This window comes from Pipra filicauda, unplaced genomic scaffold (genome assembly GCF_003945595.2).
Source record: "Pipra filicauda isolate LSUMZ 115617 unplaced genomic scaffold, ASM394559v2 scaffold86_size2582843_pilon, whole genome shotgun sequence".
Classification (NCBI taxonomy): domain Eukaryota; kingdom Metazoa; phylum Chordata; class Aves; order Passeriformes; family Pipridae; genus Pipra; species Pipra filicauda.
The window spans coordinates 180643-205340 of NW_024105053.1; the positions used below are offsets into that span (position 1 = coordinate 180643).

Here is a 24698-nt window from a genome sequence, read left to right on the forward strand (position 1 = left end):
CTAGGACATGTCACCTTGTTTCTCAGAAGTGAATGTATATTATTGTAGCCGTGAATGGGAGACAGTACAAAGTGCACAGTGACATTTTCATTTTACATGTTCAACAAAAACCTGCCAAGGCAACTTATTTTGGCAAAAATTACAGCTAGCAAATTTAGCAAATACTCTGAATGTCAACAAAATAACTGAAAAAGTACAAAAGTAGTGAGTGGAGAGCATCTTTTTCTTTCATTTGTTCCCAACTGCTTATTCAATGAGCCATTTCTTTTTAAATAAGAGTAATGAATGAAATGTTACATAAGCAAACACATGTTCCATCCTCATATGGAAAAATCTGTAATCACTCACTAGGGTGAATAAGTGTTTCTGGTCTCATATCTATGGATATAATCATCATTTACTGTAGTTTCACCCTGCCTCCTACATAGCAGATATTTTTGAAACACAATAATGCTGTAGTTGACATAAAATATGACTTTGCTTAGGACGAAATAAATCTGCAGTTCTGGAAAACAGGACCCTCTTTGCCCTGTGTGAATGTAAAAATTATGCAGTCTGCATTATCACAAATTACTGCTACCGTTATCTCAGACAACTTTAAATGTTATCTAAAACATCTGGAGATGTGCTTTGCCTTAAAGGATGGAAATATGTTCTGAATAAGCCAACACTATGTTGTTTATGAGATAACGTTGCCCCCTAGTGCCCGGAGCCAGCAGATATTCTGCATTTGTCAGGGTGCAGAACACAGGGAGTTTAGGGTAGAAAGTGATTCTGAAGTAATTACATATATTATATCCATGGGAGCAATTCCAGAAAGGCTGATCCATTCACTTACAAAGTGCTTTCTATTTTTTTTTAAGCTCTGTCACAAAGTTGTAATCATAAAACTCTGTGTAAGCATAAAACAATAGAAACTGCTACAGAAAAAAAGAACCCTCCAAACAGTAATGATTACAGCCAAAAGAACCCTCCAAACAGTAGTGATTACAGCCAAAAGAACCCTCCAAACAGTAATGATTACAGCCAACAGACTAAAAATGGGGGACTGGCAGCTCCATGTCCCGCTTTTGGAGTGGTCTGAGCTGAGTTGCCCTTGAAGGCAGGGGAAGCCACCTCCCAGGGACACTGCAACAGTGCAGGACTGAAACAGGTCATCCCCTGCTCCGAAGGAGCAGAATACAGACAGGTACTGAAGGGCTTTGGGTCTTAAATCTACAAAAAAAATTCAGAGATCTGTTTGTAACACCCTAGGTACTGCTTTCACACTAAAATGCTGTCTTGTTCCTGAACATTTATCTACTATTCCACTGACACATTTCTGCTTAAACCATTTATCCCTAGTTTCCTGTGGGATGTCTGACTTCAATATGGCTAACTTCCATTTACTGTAATATCAAAATAATTTTTTCTATTTTAGCAGAAACAGTATGAAATCTGCTATTACAAAAACAAGTTCAGCCCCTATGTATAATAAACTGCAGAGCATGAGGTTTTCTTTGAGCCTCTCTATTTTTTAAATTATTTTTGGTTGTGTGCTTTCTTGCATTTATCCTGTACTGGAAGAATATGTGGAATCACTTACTTCAGTAGAAACTGGATTAGGCCCTAAATTAGGTCTTCTAAGTTTGTGCCTAGTTATGATAATTAAAAAAAAACCCAAACCCAAACTGAATTTAGGCTCCAAAGAGAACAAATAAAATTTAAAGGTAATTTCATTTGCTCCCTTCAATCACATAATGCACAGACACTTTTAATCTAAAACACACGGACATTTTTCCCTTCAGTCTGTTCTGCAAGGGAATCCTTCCAACTGTTCTTGGACAAAGATCATACCTGTTCCTATTTCCATGGAAACATCCTTTCCAGACCCTACACATTTTCTGCCAGTAGCTGATGTCTCAAGTCTGGAGGAATTGTTTGCTTTGTCTTTTTCCTTCTGGATGACAATGACTGCATATTTGTACAGTCTTGCGTGATGAAGAGTATTCAGGACATCCCCATGGACTGAGTTTGCAAGAGATTTGCCATTGATTGACAGAACAAGATCTCCTCGATGAATAGTCCCTTCTTGAGATGCCACTCCCTTTGAAAACACTCTGTGAACCTACAAGAAAGATTTTAACAAGTACGTTTTAACCTCACGACCCACACAGCATTCTACAGGCCAAGGTGAACACAGACACCCTACCAAAGTTTGCAGTCAGTGGATATCAAATGCACAACATTTGCTCCAGTGAACACCCTTTAAATGTCAAGGACTAAGTGACTGGACAGAACTGCAGTTAGGGATGGGGCAATTCAGAGGAAAAGATGCTATTATTGCATCATCATTTCTAAGCCAAAAATAACCAAACCCAGGAAGGGAATATGTAATATCACAAATTACTTAATGCTTTCACTGAACTCCTCAAAGGCCTTCAATTAACATATTTTAAGTGACACACAGGTTAAATCCACATTCATGCTACAGCAACCACTAACACTGTGGTGTGTGACACCCAATCCCCCCCAATTCCCACTGACTAGGACAAGCATCCTGTAGTGTTTTCAAACACACACTTCCAAACATCTGTGCACAGAAAGGCTCTGACTTACTGCAGCTGTACAATTGTTCACCTCAATTTGGCTGATCAAATACCATGCAAACAGATGCAGAGCGATGATTTAGTGGCATGAAATGCATTCTTCTAGAGGAAAAAACACTCTATTCAGAGTGGATTAAACTTTGAGTAAAACTCTAGCAAGTTTAGATGTGTGTCATTTACAAAAAGGAACTGACTAAAAGACTCAAGACTCGGTATTTAAGGACTTGCCTACTAGGCACTGTAATTTTAGCAGTCAGAATATGGTTTCCCATGGAGACAGTTCTACATCTTCCAGGCAAAGGTTTGAGGCACAAATCTGTGGTCACAATCCTGCATTTTCCTCTAGGAATTTATCCTACTACCTCGACCAACAGTGAGGCATCAGAAGCTTTTTGGCTCCTGTTCCCTCTCATTGCAGGGCCATGCTGAGAGGGGCACCTGCCACAACCCTACAGATACAAGAAGATAAATTTTCAGCCAATCTAAGCGGGCACTCAAAGCTGGCATAATAGCTTCAATAATAGATGTAGACATGCAAATGCAAACAGAAAGTGGAATACAGGAGTTACGTACAAAACATCTGCTGCTTTCCCTCACGTTCTCCTCAGTACCTTGAAGCTCACCCAAGTGTGGGCACAACAGCCCATCTAAGAAGTTCAGAACCCAGTGGCAACCCTAAATCCAGTTGGGATCCAGAATCCCAGTAGATCAAGAACATTAAAATGTTCCCCTTCTGAGGAGCTGAACAAAGATCTGTGAAGAGTAGGAGCTGATGTTTCCTTGGTCTCACAGCTAACAGAATTCAGGAAAAAGATTTCATCAGTTACTCCACCTGAGAGACTTCAAGATCTTATTTTTTAAGTGGAGTCCCAGTCTCCAGGTGAAGAACTCCGTGGGGTGCTACAGTGTTGAGCCCTCCTCACAGCTGCCACTGCAACTGTTTGGGCCAGAGACATAGAACAACTGTATGAGAGAAGTAGATTCCATTCTCTAGACTGTGACCATGTTCTAACTTAATGACAGCTTAATATAAAATACATTTACTTATACTGGTCTTGTCTAAAAGCAAAAACCAGAAGATTCCTACAAGGGCTGCTGCAGGCCCCAAAACTGAGGACACATCCTGCTTCTAAACTCAGCATTTAATGGATCTCTCTCTTTCAGGGCAGAATTTAAATGCATATCTTGAGTAAAGAAACTGTCACATGGGAGGACACCAGTTTTCTTGGATTTTTCTGTCTCACTGATCTGTTTTTGAACAGTATCTATGTCACTTTTTACACACCAACATCACTTAATGTGACACACAGTATCTCTGGTTCAGAATGCTGTATAAGACTTTAAAAAACCCCTAAGAAACACAACCCTCCTTTTTGGCCCACCTACAAGCCTTAATAACACAAAACAAACTTGTGATGTGAATTGCTGAGGTCTCAAAAGATCAGTCTCAGGATGTAAAAAATCGTTCAAAAACTCTGCTGCACAGCGTTTACTTTCAAGGGTTGGGAATGAAAGTCTCCCCTAAAAGACTGCATGCTCTGCTACTGCATGAAATGCAGAATTTTATTTACATGCATAAGGTTTAGATTGAGCCCATCCCATTCAGTAACAGACTTTTAAAGATTGTAAACATAATTGGTATCCATCCCCAATAATAAAAATTACACTTCCCAGACACTAATTTCAGTGGCAGATGGTATGCTGCCGCCTCTGAGACACTGTTTTATGACTGTGAATGACTTGCAGTGAGACTTGACAAATGAGCATTTGATCTAATCACCAGCCTGCTTTAAAGTGAGCTTTGTAAAAAGATGACTTGCAGCCATCACTTACCGTGACTGATTTCTGTTCCAAATCTATTCCTCCAGCAACACTAAATCCCAGACCAGCTCCTTCTTCTTTGTGTAAGACTACAAAGTATGTGTCTTCTTTGCTCTAGCAGAAAAATGGAGGTGCACGGGAAAGGAAAGAAGAAACACAAAACCAAGATCAAGACCAAGTTCCTACACAAATGACAAATTACCAGTATCCACAGATTATGGCAGGTAAAAAAAACAACTCAAGGTATTGAAATAGAGATATTAAATGTATTTCTCTTCATGCTACAGATGAGTTATCAGTCATCTAGGAGAACTCAGGTGACAGCACAGGTTCCTTCAGTCAGTGCAAGGCTAGAAGGCAAAGTCAAAATTAGGGTAGTGAAATGGCATTAAACCTTGGACAGCCTAATTTTCACAGGCTGTAATCAATTTTGCACTGCTCAATATTTTGCAGTCAAAAGACAATACTTCCCATACACCTTTCTGGACCTTTCTCTTCAGGGAATTACAAATACTTTTGTTGTCCCAATTCTCCTTCCTCTGGAAAGGCAGTTACATAGATGTAATGCAGGGCAGTTGCATTAACCTCTTCTCTTGAGAGGGTCAGATAGGACAGCAGAAAAAACTGTTTCACTTAGGAACTAAAAATAAGGAGCCTATTAGTGATCTAGACAGGACTAAGATGTGCTGTTGTAAAAATGGGAGCATTCAGCACAAAAAGGATTGGTGCAGGATTACACCAGGGCTGAACTTGGTTCTGGACCAGAACAAAGGTATAAAGCTGATTTCTTCAAAGTGATGGCCTGCTGCCAAAATACAGAACTGCAGAATCACTGAATACCCTGAGTTGGAAGGGGCCCACAAGGATCCTCAAAGTCCAGCTCCTGGCCCTACTCAGGACTACCCAAGAATTCCACCATGTGCCTGAGAGTGTTGTCCAAGTACTTCTTGAACTCTGTCAGGCTTGTGGCTGTGATCACTGCCCTGGGGAGCCTCTTCCAGTGCCCAACCACCCTTTGGGTGAAGAATCTTTTTTCTAATACCCAACCTAAACCTCACCTAGCACAACTTCAGGTCACACGCTTGGGTTCTGTCACTGGCCACCACAGAGAAGAGATCAGTGCCTGCCCCTCCTCTTCCCCTCCAGAGGAAGTTGTAACTGCAATGAGGTCTTCCCTCAGTCTCCTCCAGGCTGAACAGATCAAGGGACCTCAGCTGCTCCTCATACGGCTTCCCCTCAAGGCCCTTCACCATCTTCGTTGCCCTCCTTTGGATGCTCTCTAATAGCTTTATATCCCTCCTATACCGTGGTTACCAAAACTGCCACAATATTCCAGTGCAGAGCAGAGCAGGACAATCCCCTCCCTCGACCAGCTGGTGATGCTGGGCCTGATGCCCCCCAGGACACAGTTGGCCCTCTTGGCTGCCAGGGCACTGCTGGCTGATATTCAGCATTAAATTGATGACATCGCCACCGACCAGGACCTCTAGGTCCCTTTCTGCAGCACTGCTTTCCAGCATCTCATTCCCCAGTCTGTCTGTACACCCAGTGTTGCCCCATCCCAGGTGTAGAATCTGGCACCTGTCTTTGTTAAAATTCATACAGTTGGTGACTGCCCAGCCCTCTAATTTGTCAGGGTCTCTCTGCCTTTTATAGAGTGAACAGCACCTGAATTTGCCATGAGAGAAAAGCAGTCCCATCCAGCAAGTCTGGCACTGTGTCACAGAGACCACATTTTGTGGTGTGTGGGGAACTATAAGAAGGAATTTGGGAGCAAAAGGATAGTAACCACCTGTGCACAGAGCATCAGACACAGGGAGCAGAGAGCAGGTTTCTCAGCTTTTCCCCAGGATCCCATCCAACATTAGTAATTTCCAGAAACTGCCAACACTAAAATTAATGGCAAATCATTAGAAACCAACCTTTTAATCTATTTAGCATTAAATGCCATATTTAGACCACTAAACTGAACACATTGACTCAGCATTTGCCTTTTAATTTTGTTTCAAAAGGCACAGGGAACCACAGACTACTAGGAAGTCAAATTCTTGCTCTAATTGCATGTTTTTTGCCAAATAGTGTCTGTAGAAGATTTCCTCCAGTAGAGGCATCTCTGCAATACATAGAGCTAATGTCAGAAACTGATGCCACCCTGCTCCACATCACTGATCCATCAGCACTTGGGAAGAGAAGAGCAGTCAGGGCTGAACATCTTTGTCCATGGTGTTTTGTATATGCTAAGACCCTTCTCACCTATGCTCAAGTGAGAACACCTTTATGTCAGGCTAGAAATACTAAAATCAGTTAAGTATCTAGGCTAGCCCCTTCCCAAGTGCAGTGAGGGCAATGGAAACATACACATATCTTTGACTCTTAAGTACTTTAGCAACCCTTTTTATTCTAGAGGTAAGGTTCTTTCCAACCCTTGATACTTCAATTTAATTTGCTTACACTTGGGGAAGGAAAACAAAAGAAAGTCAGAGATTCAGATGTTAAAGGAGTTATCCACATTATCCATAGACCATATGTCCTGGACCAGTCAACAAGACAGTCTGGATGCTGGGTTCCCATTGCCGAAGTTCCCTCCCTCCCTCCCCAGCACTCAAAGCTGCCCCTTGCCAGCACACATACAATTGGGCACAGAGACCTGCTTATGGATGCTTACTTCTTTACTTGGACACACAATGGGCAAACCAGGCCTCCAGGGTTCACCTCTGTTTAGAATGTTAGCCAAAGATACCAGTCATAGAGACCTAAATAAAATGTCTTTTTTTTTTTTTTTTATAAGTAGCACTTATTAAATGTTAACAATAAATTCAGCACTGTTCAAAGCAAAAGATGATGACAAACTCTTCCCGAGGAAGCTCTCAGTCCAAATCAGGCAGTCTATCTCATTTTTCAGCAACTGCATAACTATGAAGAACTGTTCTATTGTACATTCAAAATCCACGATTTGAATAGCATAAAATTTTCCAGCCTATGTGCCATACTAGTCTTAAATATGGATAAGAAACTATGCAGACCAGGAGTGCATTCCAAAAAGCATTCAGTTTTATAAATATTTGAGTTCTCAGGCTTTGAAAAGTGGCATAAATAAATAATCTCTCCAAGACTCCATGCAAAATACTTTAAAGAACACTTAATTACCTTCAGCCAGTTGTACAACCCAATCCTAATTTTATCAGTAAACCTAGAAAACCCTCTTGGCTCACCAAGCTTTGGAGATTTGCATGCTTTAGGTATGCTGTCCTCTGGAAGGAGATAAAGCTGGATATTTTAGGGAGGTCCTTTTCCTCCAAGCCTGTTCTACGTTTGAAATAGCAGTCTTTGAGAATAAGGCTCAAGAACGCTCTAGATGCAGCTCACCCAGCAGTTATGCAGACCAGTTTCCCTTCCAGTGCTGTCATTATTTGATCAACTTCTGTTCTGATTTAAAAAGGATGTGCTTGTATCCCACAAACAGAAACACTGAAAACAGGAAAGCAATGTTCTGGCAGTCATTTCACTTTGGAGGCCTTCTTTAAAAACCTAGATAATGAAGCAGGTTATCTTGATACAATAGCCAGTTTCCACAAAAGAGAAGAAGAAGGTCACAGGTATCTCTTAAAAAACCCACTAACAACTACTTTCTAGTGTTCCAAGTCACCAATTCAGCATTAAACAAAATAAATTCAATTTCTGTGATTGCAGCGTCTAACAAAAGACTGGTGCTTCTAGGCACAGAGAGGAGCAGACCTTCCCCTGCACAGTGGGGGAACTGAGTTTGACCCAGATGGCTGGTGGAAAGTTAAATTCTGATGTGCAATTACTGACAGACCCAGATGGAGGCATACTTCTCCACTTAAAGTAGGTCTATTTATTGTGATTCAAAACTGCCTTTGAACTTTCATATAAAAAAAGCCATTCAAAATTATTATCGGTTTCTAGCAGGCATTCAACAACCAGCATTAGTAAAGCTAACATCAGCTGCAGCTGATAGTAGTAAGCTACCACAGGACTACTGGAGGAGCTTGGAAACTGTTTGGAAAAGATTTTATCTGCCATAAAGAAAACCCTTAAATATCTGCCAATAACCTAGTTTTATCTTCTCATTTTTACCTTTACTTGTGCTTTGACTTCTTGGAGCACAGCAGCAACATCACATTTTGGTACTACTGCCGACAAAACAGATTGCAGTTTTTGCTGGTCCAGGTTTGAGACAAGTAGCTGATCCAAGCTAAAATTAACATAAAAAGATAAAAGAGTTTTATATTTCTCGACTGTATAGAGATACATTTCAGGTATACAGTGAAGGTTGCATGAAGATAAATGATAAAGCAGAAATCTTGAAACCTAGTAAGAAATGGGATAACTGGGAGAATGTGAAGGGGCAGAGAAAAACTCTGAAAATCAGTCCCTGTTTTGTTCCCCTCATCCTTCTCCAACGGTTTCAGCAACAGACATTAAAAAAAGAGAGCTACATCTGAAGACGCTTCTGGCAGGACGACGACCCTATTTGTCACCACAGGCTGTGCTGGCAGCCAGTGCTGTGCAGCCTCCCTTCCACCACTGATGCTGTTCTGTAATGGGGCCAAAAACCAACCAACACCAGCTAGAGGGGATAAGGAAAAGGAGCACATCTAAGCCAGGATAAAATGTTTCATCCTGTACTGGAACACAGCTGCTAACAGACAGCAGCATGGCAGCTCCAAGGCATCAAGAGCATGAATGACACCCTGAATTGTGAGGGGACAGAGGGCTGGGGCCACAGCTGAAATGTGCTTTGGGTCAGACTTGGGGCAAAGTGGAAGTTCTGCCTTGGGAAGGGCTCATGGGGATGAAAATGAAACAGTGGTAGGAAAGCTGACACCAACCTGATGGACCAGCTGTTTTTCCCATCCAGAGAGCTGCCATGCGGCACATCATCATCCGAGGCAGAACCCGGCGTTCCCGACCCACTGTCCCGGGGGCTGCAGGTACCCATTCCCAACCCGGCTGCCTCTGCAGGGCCGCAGGGGGCTGGCAGAGCTGCCCCGTTCTGGCCAGGTGCGCCAAAGGCTCTGCGGGGCGTGATTTCCAGCTCTGTCTTGAAGCAGGCAGGCTGTGGCGGGCCCGAGAAGCCCTCTCCACACAGCTTGTCCAGGTCAGGCATACTGAGGGCTCTCAGCTCCCGCAGCCTGGAGCGGGACAGCAGCGGCCGCCCCAGGCCCCGGCTGCGGCGCACCTGCGAGGCCGAGGTGGGGAAGGCGGCCACGTCTGGCCCAGCACCGCCCTCTTCGCTCCTCTGGGGCTTTCTGTGCCCTTTGCCACCCTCAGCCACATGCACGGGCTCTGCGCTGGGGGGAGACTTGGCCGTGGCACTGGCGGGGCTGGGGCTGCTGCCATAGGAACTCAAGCTGCGCCGCAGCGCCCACGGAGTCTCAGCAGTGCTGGACGGGGCGGCCAACCCACCACACGACCTCCTGGCGAGGGGCAACCTTGCAGACGAGCATATATCAATGGCCTTCACGAAGGGCCGGTCAAAATTTGCCAGGTTTTCAAAGGATTTGATCCTCTGTTTGACAGAGAAGGATGAAATAGGGTCATGTGGCCAGTTCAGCTCATAGTAGTAGTAATTCCTCCTGAAGCTCCTCAGCTTATCGGCAGTGGGGTAGCTGATGTCACTCACTGAGGGGGACATGTCATGAACCTTCTGGGCACTTTTGGAGGTGTACGCCTGCTCCTTTCCACTCTGGCTGTTCGGTAGATTCAAGTGAACTACCTTTAACATCCCCTGGGGGTGTTTCTCCCCCGCAGTGTGGCCCTGGGGGCCTTGCACAGGATGACCCTCTGCAACATGGCAGTCCTCCTTCAAGTGACCTGATAACTGGGCTGGCATTGAGTAGGTCCTTGTCACAGGTTTTGACAAGCCACAGAGATGTCTGTCTCCAGCAGCATCTGCTTTTGAGAAATACTGCATGGTCCCCATCTCCTCAGTGAGCTGAGGTACTTCTGCATTCACCTCTTCCGTTTTCTCTAGCAATGGCAGCTGCAAAAACGATGCTGGTGAGGAAGAGGCAGAGGAGGAGGAAGAAGGAGATGATGAGGAGGAAAGCTTCACCTCAATGAAAGTGCGCTGGATCTCCTGCCCTTCCAGCTGTTCCTGGTGAACTGAGGAGGACCTCAATGAAGAAGAACAGCCTCCAGCAGATGGTACTACATTTTGCAGATCTAATTGCCTAAGGTCATCTGCACTATAAATGATCTTGATTGGGTTCAGGCCTGTTTCAGGGTTATCAGTCCTCCCTTTCACATATTCAACTTTTGGTATCCCCTGAGGAGGTGAAGTGACTTTGGATTGACTGTCCCTGGCTCCGAAATCATCTACCTTAGCACTCTTACCCTGACATCCCACAGTAGAAACCTGTTTTTCTTTTGGCTTTCCCCATGTTAGCTCCCCACAGCCACATTTCATTTCACCGCTTGCTGTTGGGCTGCCAGTGCCATTCAGGAGAGGCAAAAGTGAATCTTCAGAAATGACCAGAGATGGTTTATTTTCTAGCTCTGATTTCAGAGTCCTTGAGGCTGCAGAAATGCTCCTGCCAGGATCTGGATTTGTAGGTGAATTACGGGACAATGGTGTTTTCTTTCCCAGGAGTTTGGGAGACAGCTGTGGAGAAATAGAAGCCCTTTTCTGATCAGCCCCATTCACTTTGGTAGGATTAATACCAGAAGAATCTGAATTTGTCTTTGTTTTACTTTTGATGGTGAACCCTTTTAGCTTTGGTCCTGTTTTGGTCTTCTGATTATTTAAAAGGGTGTCCATTATACTTTTTTGTGCCATTCCCTTAGACTCCTGACAAGATTTTTTCTGTGAGGATGGGCTGTGCGGTACTGCAGCTCCTTTGCAATGATTTGTGCCTGAGTTTTGGACTTTCCCATTTGAAGTCCTTCCTGAAGTCACAGAGTTAATTTTCTCAATTTTCCCTGGCAAGTCATGAGTTGCATTAGCCTTTGGATCTTTAGATCTAGTGGGAAAGGGTGACCTGAGTGATATTCCTCTTGTTGACAATGCATTCATGTGATTGCTGTCTGTTTTAGACAAGTTGGACAAACCGCTGGTTTCTTTCTTCACCAGGCAATAACTAACAGCACGATTACAGTCATCAACCACTTCTTCGCTTTCAGATTTGGATCTCTGCTCATCATGATATCCTTCTTTCTCAAGCAAGCTGTTCTCCAAGACACTGACATTTCTAGCAGAGCAAAAGCTTATCTTTTTGCAGTGCAGAGACCCTTCCTCTTCAGTGGATTCACAGCATTTCATATGTCCCTTACTCTTCCCCAAATCCATCTGTTCTTCTGTACGTAAGGCACCATTGTTACAGAAAGAGTAAACTTCAGGGATATTGGCTGAATTCTTTAGGATGTCTTTTTCTGTCAGGAAAACCAAGGAAGGAGAACACAAGGACGCAGAGGACACATCTGAACACTGTGAGGGGCATGGAGTGGGACCACTATGATCTTCCAAACCTAGTTTGTTGATGCTTGTCTCCAGTGACCCACACATTGCACAGCCCTCAGTTTGCAAAACTTTGCTGCCGTAAGGGTGCGGTGGGGACAGTGAGGACGAGCTCGTTCCAGGTGTGAGATGCTGCTCCTGCACAGGCTTTTGCAGCTCATCGTTCGTGCAGCAAATCTCAATTTGCTCCTCATCTGACTCCACTACAGTGCAGGCTGCAGGGACACTAGCAGCAGCACACTGCCCAAGCAACACCTCACTAGCACCATCAAAGGTTTCTGTGACAGACTCTGCGTCCGAGTGAGAATCCTCCGCAGCTCCATACATAGACTTTGGAAACGGGTCACTCCTCTTACCTTCCAGAGAGTTTGCTGCAGGCAACTCGTCCTCATTTAAACTGCTAAAATTCCTAGAATAGTTATTTAAAGAGTTTTTATTCACAGTAAAAAGTTTGCCTGTGTTAATGGAGTCCAACACAGACAGCCCCAAAACTCCTTGTGCATTCGTTCCGCAATTCACAGTTTTTTCCAGCGGCTCCTCCTTGGCTGCTCGTGGCTCGGACCCGGGGCAGCCTTCGTCGGTGCCGCAGCAGCACATCGTGGTGTACTCATCTCGGAGGGGGCTTTCTGCGCGCGACGGGGTGCGCGAGGCCCTGCTCTCGGGGGCGCCCATCTGGCTGAGCAAGTCGTCGATGTCGGTGACAGGGATGGCAGCGCAGTCCTCCTCGCGGCTGCCTTTCGTGGTACCTCTGTGCACGTCTTTGCTCGCGGCATCAGGCGGCAGTGTTGCTCTCTCCGCCGCGCAGCCGCCGCCAGCGTTTTGCAAACCTGCTCTTTCTCGCTTCCCGGCACTCGGCTCTTCCTCACTTGCGAGGACGCTGCTGACATTGCCCTGATTTTGACTGTCTACCCCTGGAGACAGGATGAGGTTTGTAAATCTGCTGACAGCTGTATCATGATAAAAATAAAAAAGAATAAAAAAAAAGAAGAAGCAAAATCCTGTCAGATATAAGAAGTGATACAGAAAACACCAGGTTTTATTACAAAAACAGACACCCACGTAGTCAGGCTACATGTTTTCCTTTTGCTCTGCAATCCTCCCCTTCTCTAATGGTGTTTACAACAACTCAAATTAATCATAACCCTGTCTATTTGAGAAGCACACAGAAGGGAGCAATCCACTTATCCAAGGTGAGTAGTCATGATCTGTTTAATTCTCATCTTTGAAACTGCAACAGTCAAACAGCCAACTACCAAAGCGTCGGCGTGCAATAAGTCACGCTGAGCAGCACTGCTTCTCATCACTTGTTTGATCAAAGAAGTCTCCAACAGAGACTCCAGAGAGTACAAAAAGCCCTGACATAGCAAAAGTGAACAGATAACACAGTGACGATCTGTGCATAGAGAAGTTGACTCTGACCCTCTCGGCACTTCTGCAGGTGTTTAATGTGACACGCATGAGTGATGTCATACACACATCAAGCATGTGGGCTTTAAAGCATTTCTGGCACAGACCCTTCCTTGCTTCCAGTACATGTTTAACCCGCTCTGGGGCAACGCATCAAGCTCTCTATCACTGCGCACTTTGACACATTCCTGCTCACTCATTTCTCCTATCTCCAATTTTCAGCACTTCAAGTTAAGCACCAGATTCCACCTCTCTCCATTGCTTCTGAGACATGCATTCCCATTCAAGCTGCTTTCCAGAGGTCAGTTACTATGACACGAGGCCCAGAAAGTGCATGGAGAAGGAGAAGTTATTCACAGTGTCAGTATCCTTTCCTGCTCATTCAAATGTGCCTGCACATCTCTGTACTTCTTGCACAAACTTGGAGGATTATCCACATCACTGTACTTAAGTATCCACATTAAGAAGTGCTGATTCTCCCTGGAGTCAACAAAGTGAAAGACCTCAGTAGAGCAATCTGAAGCAGCTGTGTTAGGATTTCAAGTACTGCCCTGCTTCAGCATGCTGGATCACACACTGAAGAGACTCTCTTTTCTGCCAGTAGGGTATGGCAAGGGGAAGGGTAAAACAGAAGAGATGCCTGATAAAGGAGTGCCAACGTGTCCTTACTCCAATGCTAGCGGTTTGCAAAAGCCACAGCAATCTAAAAAAAACAAGAACAAGACTCTGCCAAGCTTGGAATTCCTTAAACGAACGACTGGAAGTCATGCATCTGGAAGCACTTTAGGTTCCCAGGTATTAATAGGTACACAAAGAAGATCATAAGCTAGAACAAAGCAAAATATTATATTCTTCCTGAATTTGAAAAGTATGCTTTTCTTTTTCAAACACTTATTTCCACACCACATAATTTGTACAGTCTATGGGGATTCATATACTGCTGTAGCAGCATAAATCAGCCCTGAGCAGAAAGTAAGGAGGTATCAAATATTTCAATTCACACTAGAATCCTTTTTGTAAGAAAACATGCAAATAAACATTTTTATAAGAACTTAGTTTTCTTGGGTTTTCTGTTTCATCTTCCTGCACTTTAGAGAATTCTGCTACATGAAAGGGAAAGGAAGAAAGAAATAAAGAAATAAATAGAGAAAAGAGGCTTTTAGTATCTTATTTTTCATTCATAAAAATGTTACTTAAACTTCAGATTTAAGAGAAAGAGACAGATTTGATTACAAAGGGTCAATATATTTAATGAACAGGCACAGCAATAACACAGGTTGTCAGGACAAGGGTCACTGCTGTTTCAGCTCCCAGTCTGCATGAAACGACTCAGACCTCTGCACATGCTGGCAGGAAGGACATACTCTGTGTGAGAGCTTTGAGTGCTTTGCCCAGGAGTAGGCTTGCTCCCCTCATCATTGTGCTAGGGAGGCCCCTTGAAGCCTAGTTTGGTGATGAAATGCTTTGCTTGGCTCACCAGTGCAGACACAATGTCCCCTGCCTTTTTCACTGAATCCATGTGGGAAGCTGTGGCAGCAGAAGGTCAGACCCAGATGATCTAAGGGCATTTTCGTCACTGGTACCCAGAACAAATGGTTCAAAAGCGAAACTACTTTCTCACCTGATGCTGCTTTCTGGATCTCCAGGGTTACGGATGTGGGAAGACACTGCATAAGCAAGCAGATTTCCTCGTACGTCATCTTACTGACGGGGATACTGTTGATGGTGGTAATCTCATCTCCTACAGCCATCTTGCCCATCGATCCCTGACGCAATGAGAGATTCAAGGAAATTATAAATACACACCAGAAGCCCTGCCACAGGGGCAAAGATTTCAGGGAAGCAATTAACAGCCTGTGAGTAACATCCCCTATTTTCACATCACCGCAGAGCACAGGTACCACTGCTGTCAGATTGCCAACACATAAATAAAGAGCAGACTGTGCTTCTGCCAGAAGGAGAATTAAAGATCAATCTAAAACAGGAAGGTCAAAAGAGCTGCTGGTTTCTCTGAGACATCAGTATCAGGATGGAGCATATAGCCCTCTTCAGTTAAATTAATTGGGATGAATCAACCCTGGTTTCTTCAGGACTAGTACACTGTGTATCATTTTTGAATGTCATGTATGAACTATATTCCTGGTGGAACTCTCCTAAACAACTAAACCGGACAGGGACTGAAATCTTGAGGAAAAAGTCTGATTATGTTTCTACACACTGAACAATAAGTCAGAGGAAAAGGCAGGAACAAAACCCAAATCCCCAGATCTCACAGTCCCATTCTAACTATGCCATATCGCCTCTTATTCTAGTGGCCACTAACAAGATTAAAAATGGTACATCCAGGTTTGTACACCAAAGTTTTCTCCTTCTTTCTCCACTTCTGCACCTAGGTCAGCAATTCTATATCCAGCATGAAGAAAGTATCCATATGGACATGTATGAGATGCAGAAGAGCGATGTGCTACTAGTACTACTATGGCTCTTGGTAAACCTGGTCAGTGATTAAAGCCTCTTAGTTCCAGACCTGTGTAATACAGGATAACATGCATATAAGACAATAAAGCATAATGAACGCTTTTGTCACCAGGATATACTTACTTTGTCTTTTTCCCTGGTAAAACAAATACAAAAACTGCATTCCCTCAAAACCGCAACTGCAAGCAGGGATAAGTCCATCTCAATGGATCTGCATCCTGCCTCTCTTAGTTTTGATCAGCTTGGATGCACTTCTGAATCAGAAACATCTCATTTAGCACCAGTTTCAGAACAATATGGGGTGAGACACTTTGCCCAGCAAAGACAAAAACCTTACTTGCACTTACTCTCAACAGATCACTTGCTTAATAATCATCATCATCATCCCTGGAACGGGAAAGCAAATCACAACAAGGCAACTCAAATTTAAAAATTACCATTTCTGCTGCTCCACCTGGCCGCATCCCTGTGACAACAACCTTTAAAGGCATGGCTTGGATTTCCAAATCCAGGCCGAACGACTCGTGCTCATTGCGAACCAGAGTGACAACTTCAACCTGGCTCTGCCCGGCCCCGTCGGGTGCTTCACACTTCTTGCTGTGAGGGAGCATCCTCGCAACAGGCTTGTTGTATGAGCTGTGCTCCTCTGCCCTGTGTCTCTGCAGGCTTCGGCATTCTGTGCTCATCATGCTTTTCACTCTTGTGACTGCTCTGTGCTCAAGTTTTGGTGACCTCTTAGATTCAAGCTGTGCTTCCCGAAGCTCCCTCAAACTCAGGCTGCCAAGACGAACTTCAGGCACACTTGAGTAATCGAATGCTATGATGGGGAAGAAAGGAGATTCAATCTGCTCCAGCGTGCTGTCTGCAGACTCCACTGAGTTGCTGAAGGCAGGGGAAGATGTCTCCATGCCACTGTATCTGGATGACTCACTGTCCTGGCTCTCCTCATCGATTTCTGCAGATGAGGTTGTAATGACAATGCCAGCATCCTCCTGGCTCTTGGCCCTCTGGCTTCTGTGCAAGTGGGAACTTTCGTCGTCATCGCTGCCATCCCCATCATAGAAAACAACCCTCCTCTGTCGGTGAAAGGGGCTGCGGGCAGATTTGGGGCTGTCACTGAGGATGCCGGGTCGGACAGATTCCACGTGCTTGTTGTGATGGCCAGACAGTCTTCCACTAGCTGGAGGAGCCACACCATTTGCTTTTGCCACTCCCCCATCTCTAGCAGCTAGGGAAAAGAGAAGTTATACTTTAATTGTACTTACTCTCTGATTCGTAATACCATGCCTCTGACCACAGCAGAATACATGTAGCTCTGTTTTCAGAGGAAGCTTAACTTCTCTTCACAAAGCAAAAAGCAGGTTTTTCATGTCCTCATGCTAAGTACAGGACCGGTTGTAGACAGTACTACAATTTACAGGTAACTCTTGAAATCAGTTCATGGCACATCTGGTTCTATTTTCAGTTTATTTTTTAAATTATGACTACAGCTCAAACAAGAAAGGCATGCAAATCCAAATGTGTATTTTAGTTTAAACAATAGATTTGCTTTCATATTTTGCTTAAATCTAAGCTCAGGACTGCCTGCATTAACTTACAGAGAGTGAAAATTGCTCTTCTGAACAAAGACTGAAGCACACAACAATCAGTTTCAAACTAAAGACTAACAAACCCAAGAACTCTTTCCACATACTTCGTAGAAAGAACTGCATCTTATTTTGTAGAAAGTTATTTTGTTTTGCTTTGTTTGCTGGCTACTAAGAAACGCAAAAATGCTTTTAAACATTAAATATTTTCCAGAGAAAAATAAGCTCTAGACAAAGAAATCACTTGAGAAGCACATGAAAGGGAGAACAAATGCAATATCCTTTGAATCTTAGATCAGGTGCATGTCGATAAGGACACGTAAGAATCTTTAAGTCAATTACTATGGGGAGAAAGACACACACGCAAAATATTTGATGCCAAACTGTACATTTGTTTTTACACTGCTATGTGACATTTCAAAATTGTGTTTTTGAGAGAGCTATGAACACTTTCATTTAAACATAAGTCAGATGATCATCAGCCACTTAAGAAAAATACCAAACCTGCAGTGCTGTCAATCTAGTTTCAGCCAAACCAATAAAATGAAGTCATTTTCACATAATCAGAGCAGCAATTTGAACAAAATGCCATGCAAACGGGCTCTTATGTGTATTGTTGTAAAGCCCTTCAATTTCCCAGAATTTTGTATGATCAGCACTGGCCTGCACTACAGTGCCCAGCAATTCATACCACCACAAGGATCACCACTGCTCTCCTGTAAAGCAGCCAGTGCTGAGTGACTCTCCCCTCATTAGCCAAATGATCAGACGTGTTTCCAGCACTTACTCAGGTTGCCATCATCCAACAAACTGTTTCTGTTCTTCTGACGAAGCTGCTCTTCATCGCAGGGGCCAGTTACTGCATCAGAAATTGGGAGATGGCTCGTACTGTCGTGCGAGAAGTACTGGGAGAGCTCTGCCTCAGAGCTGACAGATCCCTGCTGGAAAGAAGGGAGCCTGGTGACCAGCCATCATCAATGCCTAAAGCCCCCGCTCACACGTGAGCACCACAAACTCCACTCTCATCGCTGTGTCAATAAAGGAAACTTGAAGCCAGTTTTTAAAACAGAAAACTTGTCAGTATATTGAGAGCCAAACTGTCAAAGCTAGATGGTGGAAATGCTGCACATCATTTTTAGACAATATAATAAGTAAAAAAGGATTCAAAATCCCACTACTTTGCAGGTGTGGTTCAATGCAGAAACAAGGGATGAAACCATTCACTTTTGTTGTTCCCTTTAAGCACCTTCTACACTGAGAGAAGGGAAGGGTTTGTTCCTCTGGACACAGTGTCTGTGGCTTCCTTGGCCTTCCCAGGAAAAACAGACTTTTCCACTGCAATGGTTATGTAGACACACTAAGTTCTCAGCCTTCTGCCCACAGGCTCGGGTCTCTCCTGCTAACTTCATCTCTGTGTCCCACAGAGCAGGGGTGCCTTTGGGGTGGCAGGAGGTGGGAGTCCACAGCCTTATCTGCCATGCTCTGCATATCACCCCCAAAGGCTACAGTCACACAGACAAACAGCAGCTTGCTGCCGTCCCAGTCTGACTGTGTGATGCAAGAAACAAACTCTCTTATGTGACAGGGAAGTAGCATACAGGTTTGAGTTTGAACTCCTTGACCAAGTAAGAGATTCAGTAAAAGCTGAATTTGAGGTAGACACTGTTTTTATTGCACCTAATCCTTTTACCCGGCTTGCTGGCTCCAGGAAGCGTTTCATGGTCCAGCTGAGGGGAGATGACGTCTCTCCTTGCTTGGCCTTCACACTAGGAGACGGACTCTTTTGTACAGCTCCTGTTAAACGAAGATTAGTTAGATGCCAAAAATTAAAGTTGTGGTCCATATATCCAAAAAAGTTTCTCATTCACCTTCTGAGCTGTGTTTAATCTCACTTACGTATTATGTGAATTGCTTTCCTAAGGTGAGATTTATTAACCCTTTCACACCCTCTCCCTCAGATCAGATGGAATGTTATCAGAGACACGTTACACCAGCCAGGCCCAGCACAGTGCCATGAAAAAAGAGATGAGTGGGAGATGGTCTTCCTCATCTGTTGGGGTATCTCCTGAGGGGCAACCTCAAAAGACAAATTAGCAGCCACTGCCAAGGTCAACTTCAAAATAGGTCTTAGCTGACACACATATAAAGGGGATAATTACAAATCTAACATTTCTGTCTGAACATCACCTTCACTGGCCACTCTGCCATTGCCAAGAGTTTGCTTTGATCTGTCAGATTTTAGCAAGTGCTAAGTTCGGAGTTCAAACACATCACAGAGATACCAGAGCACACACATGGACATGACTTTAGAGATTTAAATGGAGTTAAAACATATAGTCCAACCTGGACTTTTTCAAATGGTCACAACAATACTTTGGGGGGGTGCCATTGACATGGGCAGGTGTACACAGATGGAGTAGGTTCCTCCTGTCCTTTCCCTACTGGGATGTTGTGCTTTTTTGAAAAAAAGACAGAGCAACCACCTCTTGGCAACCCTACTTTCAGATCCTGGCAGCCTAGTGAAACAAAGGCAGTAACATGAGCCACCTGAACTGGATGTTTGAGCTAAAATTTCTGCAACGGACAGAGTGATGACACTCCCTACACTGTTTTGCTGCTTTGAGGGCTCTCAAAATATTGACGTTGGGCAACTTCAGCACAGGCTCTTAAAACGTTCCCGCATCTGGAAAAGGACACACTAGAAGAGAACGTGTTGCTACCTGTGACGTGAGAGGAGCTGGCGTCCTTGCTCTCTCGGTGGGTAGTACGTGCAATTGCTTCATCCATCTCCTGCTCTGAAACCTGAAGTTAAGTGGAAGATAAAGCTCAAACTGAGTATGTAAAACGATGAAAGTCTTACCACTTAGTACAAGTACATGATTCACTTGATATATGCCACCACTTTCAAAGACGCAATGAAGAAGCCCGAGTTGAGAGCTCCTAAGCCCTCATCCCCTGACCAAGACTCCCTCCACGCCACTTTCCTCCAGAAACAAGGAGGCAGAAGCCTGCCAGCTACATGAAGACTGCATCCAAGTGCCACACCATATAAACAAATAAAACAGTACCAGACTTAAAGAAATCAAATGAAGTCATTACAGCACAATTTTAACTCAATTAAGTGCTGTACATTGATTTATTGAGAAAATATTAGTTTAAAATAGCCAAAGACTGCTTTGCACAAGCATACATCAGACACTTAAGCTATTCTACATTTAACCTACAGGAAGAATACCAGACTTCCCATAATATCAGCTGTCTTTTTAATTTTCATTTCTCCTTGCTTCTAAATCAAACCCTAAATCAGTAATTGGTAAATAATGTTTCTCTGGTTTAGGAATAAATACTGGTTTACCATATTTGCTAATCTAGGCCTTAATTACTGGCATACACTTAATTCTTATTACTGGAAAACATATAATTTTATAACAGGAACAACCACTCTGCAGGAATATATACTTAAGAACAGAAAGCAAATTAATTCTGTCAAAAATAATTTCTATGCACATTGTTTTACATGAATTAAAATTCAGCATAAATAGAGACTAGAAACTTGAATCTTCCTAAACCATGAAGATCTGAAAGATTCTGAAGCAAACTCAGCAGTTTAAACATAGTGTAAATGCCATATTCACTCAGAAAAACAAGAAGAAAGAAAATTTTGTGGTATTTCTCTTGGAAGTACATGAAAACAATGCAATGAAATATATTCAGCAACAAAATGTACTGTGGACCTTTTGTGTTATAAAATAAGACATTAAGTATAAAAATGTTCGAGAAAAACATGAACATTTGTAAAAACACATCTCTGTTTCCAACCCACGGTATGACCTTATAGCAAACCAAAAGCCCCTGGGCTCCTGGGGCACAGGAAGTTCCTACAGGACACGGACCAAGTCCTGAGACTATGATCCAGGGCCTTGACACAAACCTTTTGGTACAACATGTCCCAGGAGTAAAACCAGGTCCTGAGTACACTGCAATATTTGTTGAAAGTTAACCAAAAATCCATGCTTCTGCAAGCTCTGCCAGTTATAATTTTTAGCATCGTGTATCTCAGGCAGTTGAAACTGGAAAGGAACAAGCTAATTTCTAATTCTAATCTGCAGGCTGAGGTATTATTAAGAGCTGTTAAAATAAAATAAAATTTAATAAAATACTTGACATATCTATAGATACCCCAGTGCTTTCAGAAAATAGGTGACAGTAACACAAAAATAAATATGGGTCCTCATATGGACACTCATCCAGAGATCCAGCTATGAGGGATTATGGATTCAATACTGCCTGGAGGAAAAAATGCTCTAGGGTCTCTCCAGCTCAACTTTTCATAGCATTTCTTGGCAAAGGATTTGTTGTCATCTTAAATATCATTTATGGAAAACTGTAATAGGAGCCATTTAATAGTTTCCCTCTGTTACTGAGTAATAGCAGGCAATTAGCTTAACTCAGTTCATCCTTTCAGCAGATACCAGGTTAGGTCCCTCATCAGCTTTCAAGACCCCACCACAGCAAGATGAAGGATGGAGGAGAAAGGGCAGGCTCTGCTCCGTGGAGATTTTATTTCATGCTACTTAGAGACTCTCCACAAAGTCTATATGCCTGAATAATGCAATGACATTGAACCATCGTGTTTGGTTTAGCACAGCACACGGACTCACTTGAAATACTGTTATCTTGGGCTATAAACCCAATTCTTACCCATTCCGTGCTTACCTTTCACTAACAGAACCACAGCCTCTTTCTTTTGAGCAGCACAAGGCCTTGCAGCAATGATAACAAACTCTGGGCAATAGACCCCTATTTGTTGATTGTTCGTATATATGATTAAGCAGAAAACACACGATTAATTATAAAATAAGAAACCTGAGTTCTCCTAGATACGGCTTTATTAAGGCCTCCATTTACACTTATGAGTTCAAAAGTCAGAGCTCTCTGGACCCTCTAATGCAAATATTTTTACAGCTTCATTCCTGTTTAAACAGGAAGGTTTCATAGACTCACGAAATTCTTTGAAATATTGAAATAAAAGAAGCTGTTATTCCCTATAGCTTGGCTAAAAGGCTTTCATCTTCTATCATCAATTTTTAAAAAATGCTTGAAAACACTTACTTTGTAAACACAGCCTTATTTCCAAATTGACCTTGCACAGATTCCACAGTAGCAGTACACTCCAAATTCTCACGTTTTAATTCCTGAAGGAAAGCTTTGATCTTTGGACAGATTTTACTTGATCAATTCACTCTGTTGATATTTATATTCCTGGCCCTAAACAATATTCTACTCAAAGACAAACTAACTGCAAACTAACTTTTAGGAGGAAGAGATCTTGTGCCATATTTGCATTGCTACTTGATCCAAGTACCGAGAAAGATGGGAACACTTCACTCAAGCAGTTCCAGGAAAATTGCATTTGATCACTGGGTGACTAAGTAAAAAGCAGCAGGAACAGTCCAGCATTGCTACAACTTACAAAACTGGGAAGCATCATTAAAATCCTGACAACACAGGTCTTAGAGAGAAAAATCCAGTATTCTTCATTTGCTGCTTTCCCGACAGCAGGACTCAGATTACAGCTTCAAATGAAAGCAACCCAGATACACTAATTCCTTTTCTCCTCACCTTTGGGTTAGGATGACGACTAATGATTAGGCTGACCGGACCTGGTCCACATTCACTCAGGATTGCGTAGGCTTCGCTTAACGCGGCGTGACGCAGACTCACAGAATCTGCCTCCAGGATCTGGTCGCCCCGACTGCAGAGAGACACGGAGCCGGTTAATCACAACCACCTTTCACGCAAAAACTTGTGCTTTCAACTCATGGCCAAGCTTTATCAAAGATACGAGTGTCTGGAAAAGATGTGACTTGCAAAGAAGCCAGTCTTGCTCCTGCTCCCAGTGGTGTGAATGCTTTAAGTCCTATTGACTTCATGAGGGAGGCTCCCTTCTGCACTTACCATCAGTGCTAGAAACTCTTATTAATCAACTGAGAAAACTGGCTGCATTTGGACCAGGGTGAAACTTCAGTTCCACTTCTGCATTCAGATACTTGTTGAACACAGAAGAGGAAATATGAGATTCAGATGGGCTGTTTCTTTGCATCCTAGTGAATTATTTAACACAAACACTGATAAGAAATTCATGATTTAGATATAAGATTATTAAAAGACTTCAAGAAAAAATTGAGCTTGATAAGCCTGTATCTGCTAAAAATTAACATACAGAACCCATTGAAAAGAAAGAAAAAAAAAGCACAAAAATCTCCTGAAGGAAAGCACAATGTGTGATTTTACAAGGGCAAGTAGCGATAGGACAAGGGGGAATGGCTTTAAACTGAAAGGGGGCAGGATTGGATAAGACATTAGGAAGAAATTCTTAACTGTGAGGGTGGCGAGGCACTGGAACAGGTTGCCCAGAGAAGCTGTGGATGCCCCATCCCTGAAAGTGTTCAAGCCAGGTTGGATGGAGCTTTGAGAAACCTGGTCTAGTGGAAAATTCCCTGCCCATGGCAGGGGGTTTGCAACAAGATGATCTTTAAGATCCCTTCCAACCCAAACCACTTCATGATTCTGTGATTGTTTAGTTTTGTTTTCCCAGTTTCTTAACTTTTGCTTATGGTGCTCAGACATCTGGAGCTATTCAAAAGAAAATATCATCAACTAGGGATATCATTAAAGCAATCTCCACAATTGCTAAAGCATTTGCTTTGAACAGACATTCTCAAATAATCTACTACTGCTGACTTATGATGGGCTACTTGTGACAGTGAAATTGTGTTTGCACTATGAATACACACACCTAAGGCAAAATGGCAACTGCACACGGCAGCCTTTGGTAACCTGCACTTCTGGTACAGGCTCAGGAAAGCAAAGGGTGACCTATCAGTTGTGCAGTTGCGCTGCTGCTCTGCCCATCCTTCAGACTTACACAGCTATTAGAAAGTACACAAATGGAGTCACTTACACAACCACATGACTGAGAGGGGGAGCTCAGATGTAGAGGAGCCGGATTCAAACCTCTCCTGGCATTGCCAAGCCAGTATTTGATTAACAAAGCTTTCCAAAAATCAAAACCATCCTGTAAGTTTTGGCTTATGGAGCCATAAATTGCTGATGGGATAACAGAAGCAATGTCTCAGAGAAGCAAGCCAGAAATCTGGGAAGCACGCCTGGATATAATCAATCACGTAAACCTAATAAACAATACAGCTGTTACATACAGACGTAACCAGCACTGCAATCTTTTCCAAAGAGGCTTACAAGTAAGCAAGTAACCATTAAATACTGTTTCCTATAGACATTTCTAAACAGTAGAAACTTTCAAGGGTTTTGGCAGCA

The 24698-nt window shown here is 43.2% G+C and overlaps 1 protein-coding gene across 3 annotated transcripts in view; it reads right to left on the bottom strand.

Annotated features, from left to right (window-relative positions):
• Positions 1-24698, bottom strand: part of PDZD2 (PDZ domain containing 2) — a 138904-nt gene that overhangs the window by 5986 nt on the left and 108220 nt on the right. For all 3 annotated transcript variants that reach the window (XM_027745650.2, XM_027745654.2, XM_027745655.2), the window contains 10 exons: positions 22983-23115; positions 20081-20162; positions 19051-19154; positions 18148-18301; positions 16212-17002; positions 14918-15062; positions 9263-12836; positions 8508-8625; positions 4422-4523; positions 1837-2107 (listed from right to left, as the gene is read on the bottom strand). In XM_027745650.2, the coding sequence (XP_027601451.2) occupies positions 1837-2107; positions 4422-4523; positions 8508-8625; positions 9263-12836; positions 14918-15062; positions 16212-17002; positions 18148-18301; positions 19051-19154; positions 20081-20162; positions 22983-23115 (5474 nt within the window). The remainder of the gene's footprint in view (positions 1-1836; positions 2108-4421; positions 4524-8507; positions 8626-9262; positions 12837-14917; positions 15063-16211; positions 17003-18147; positions 18302-19050; positions 19155-20080; positions 20163-22982; positions 23116-24698) is intronic.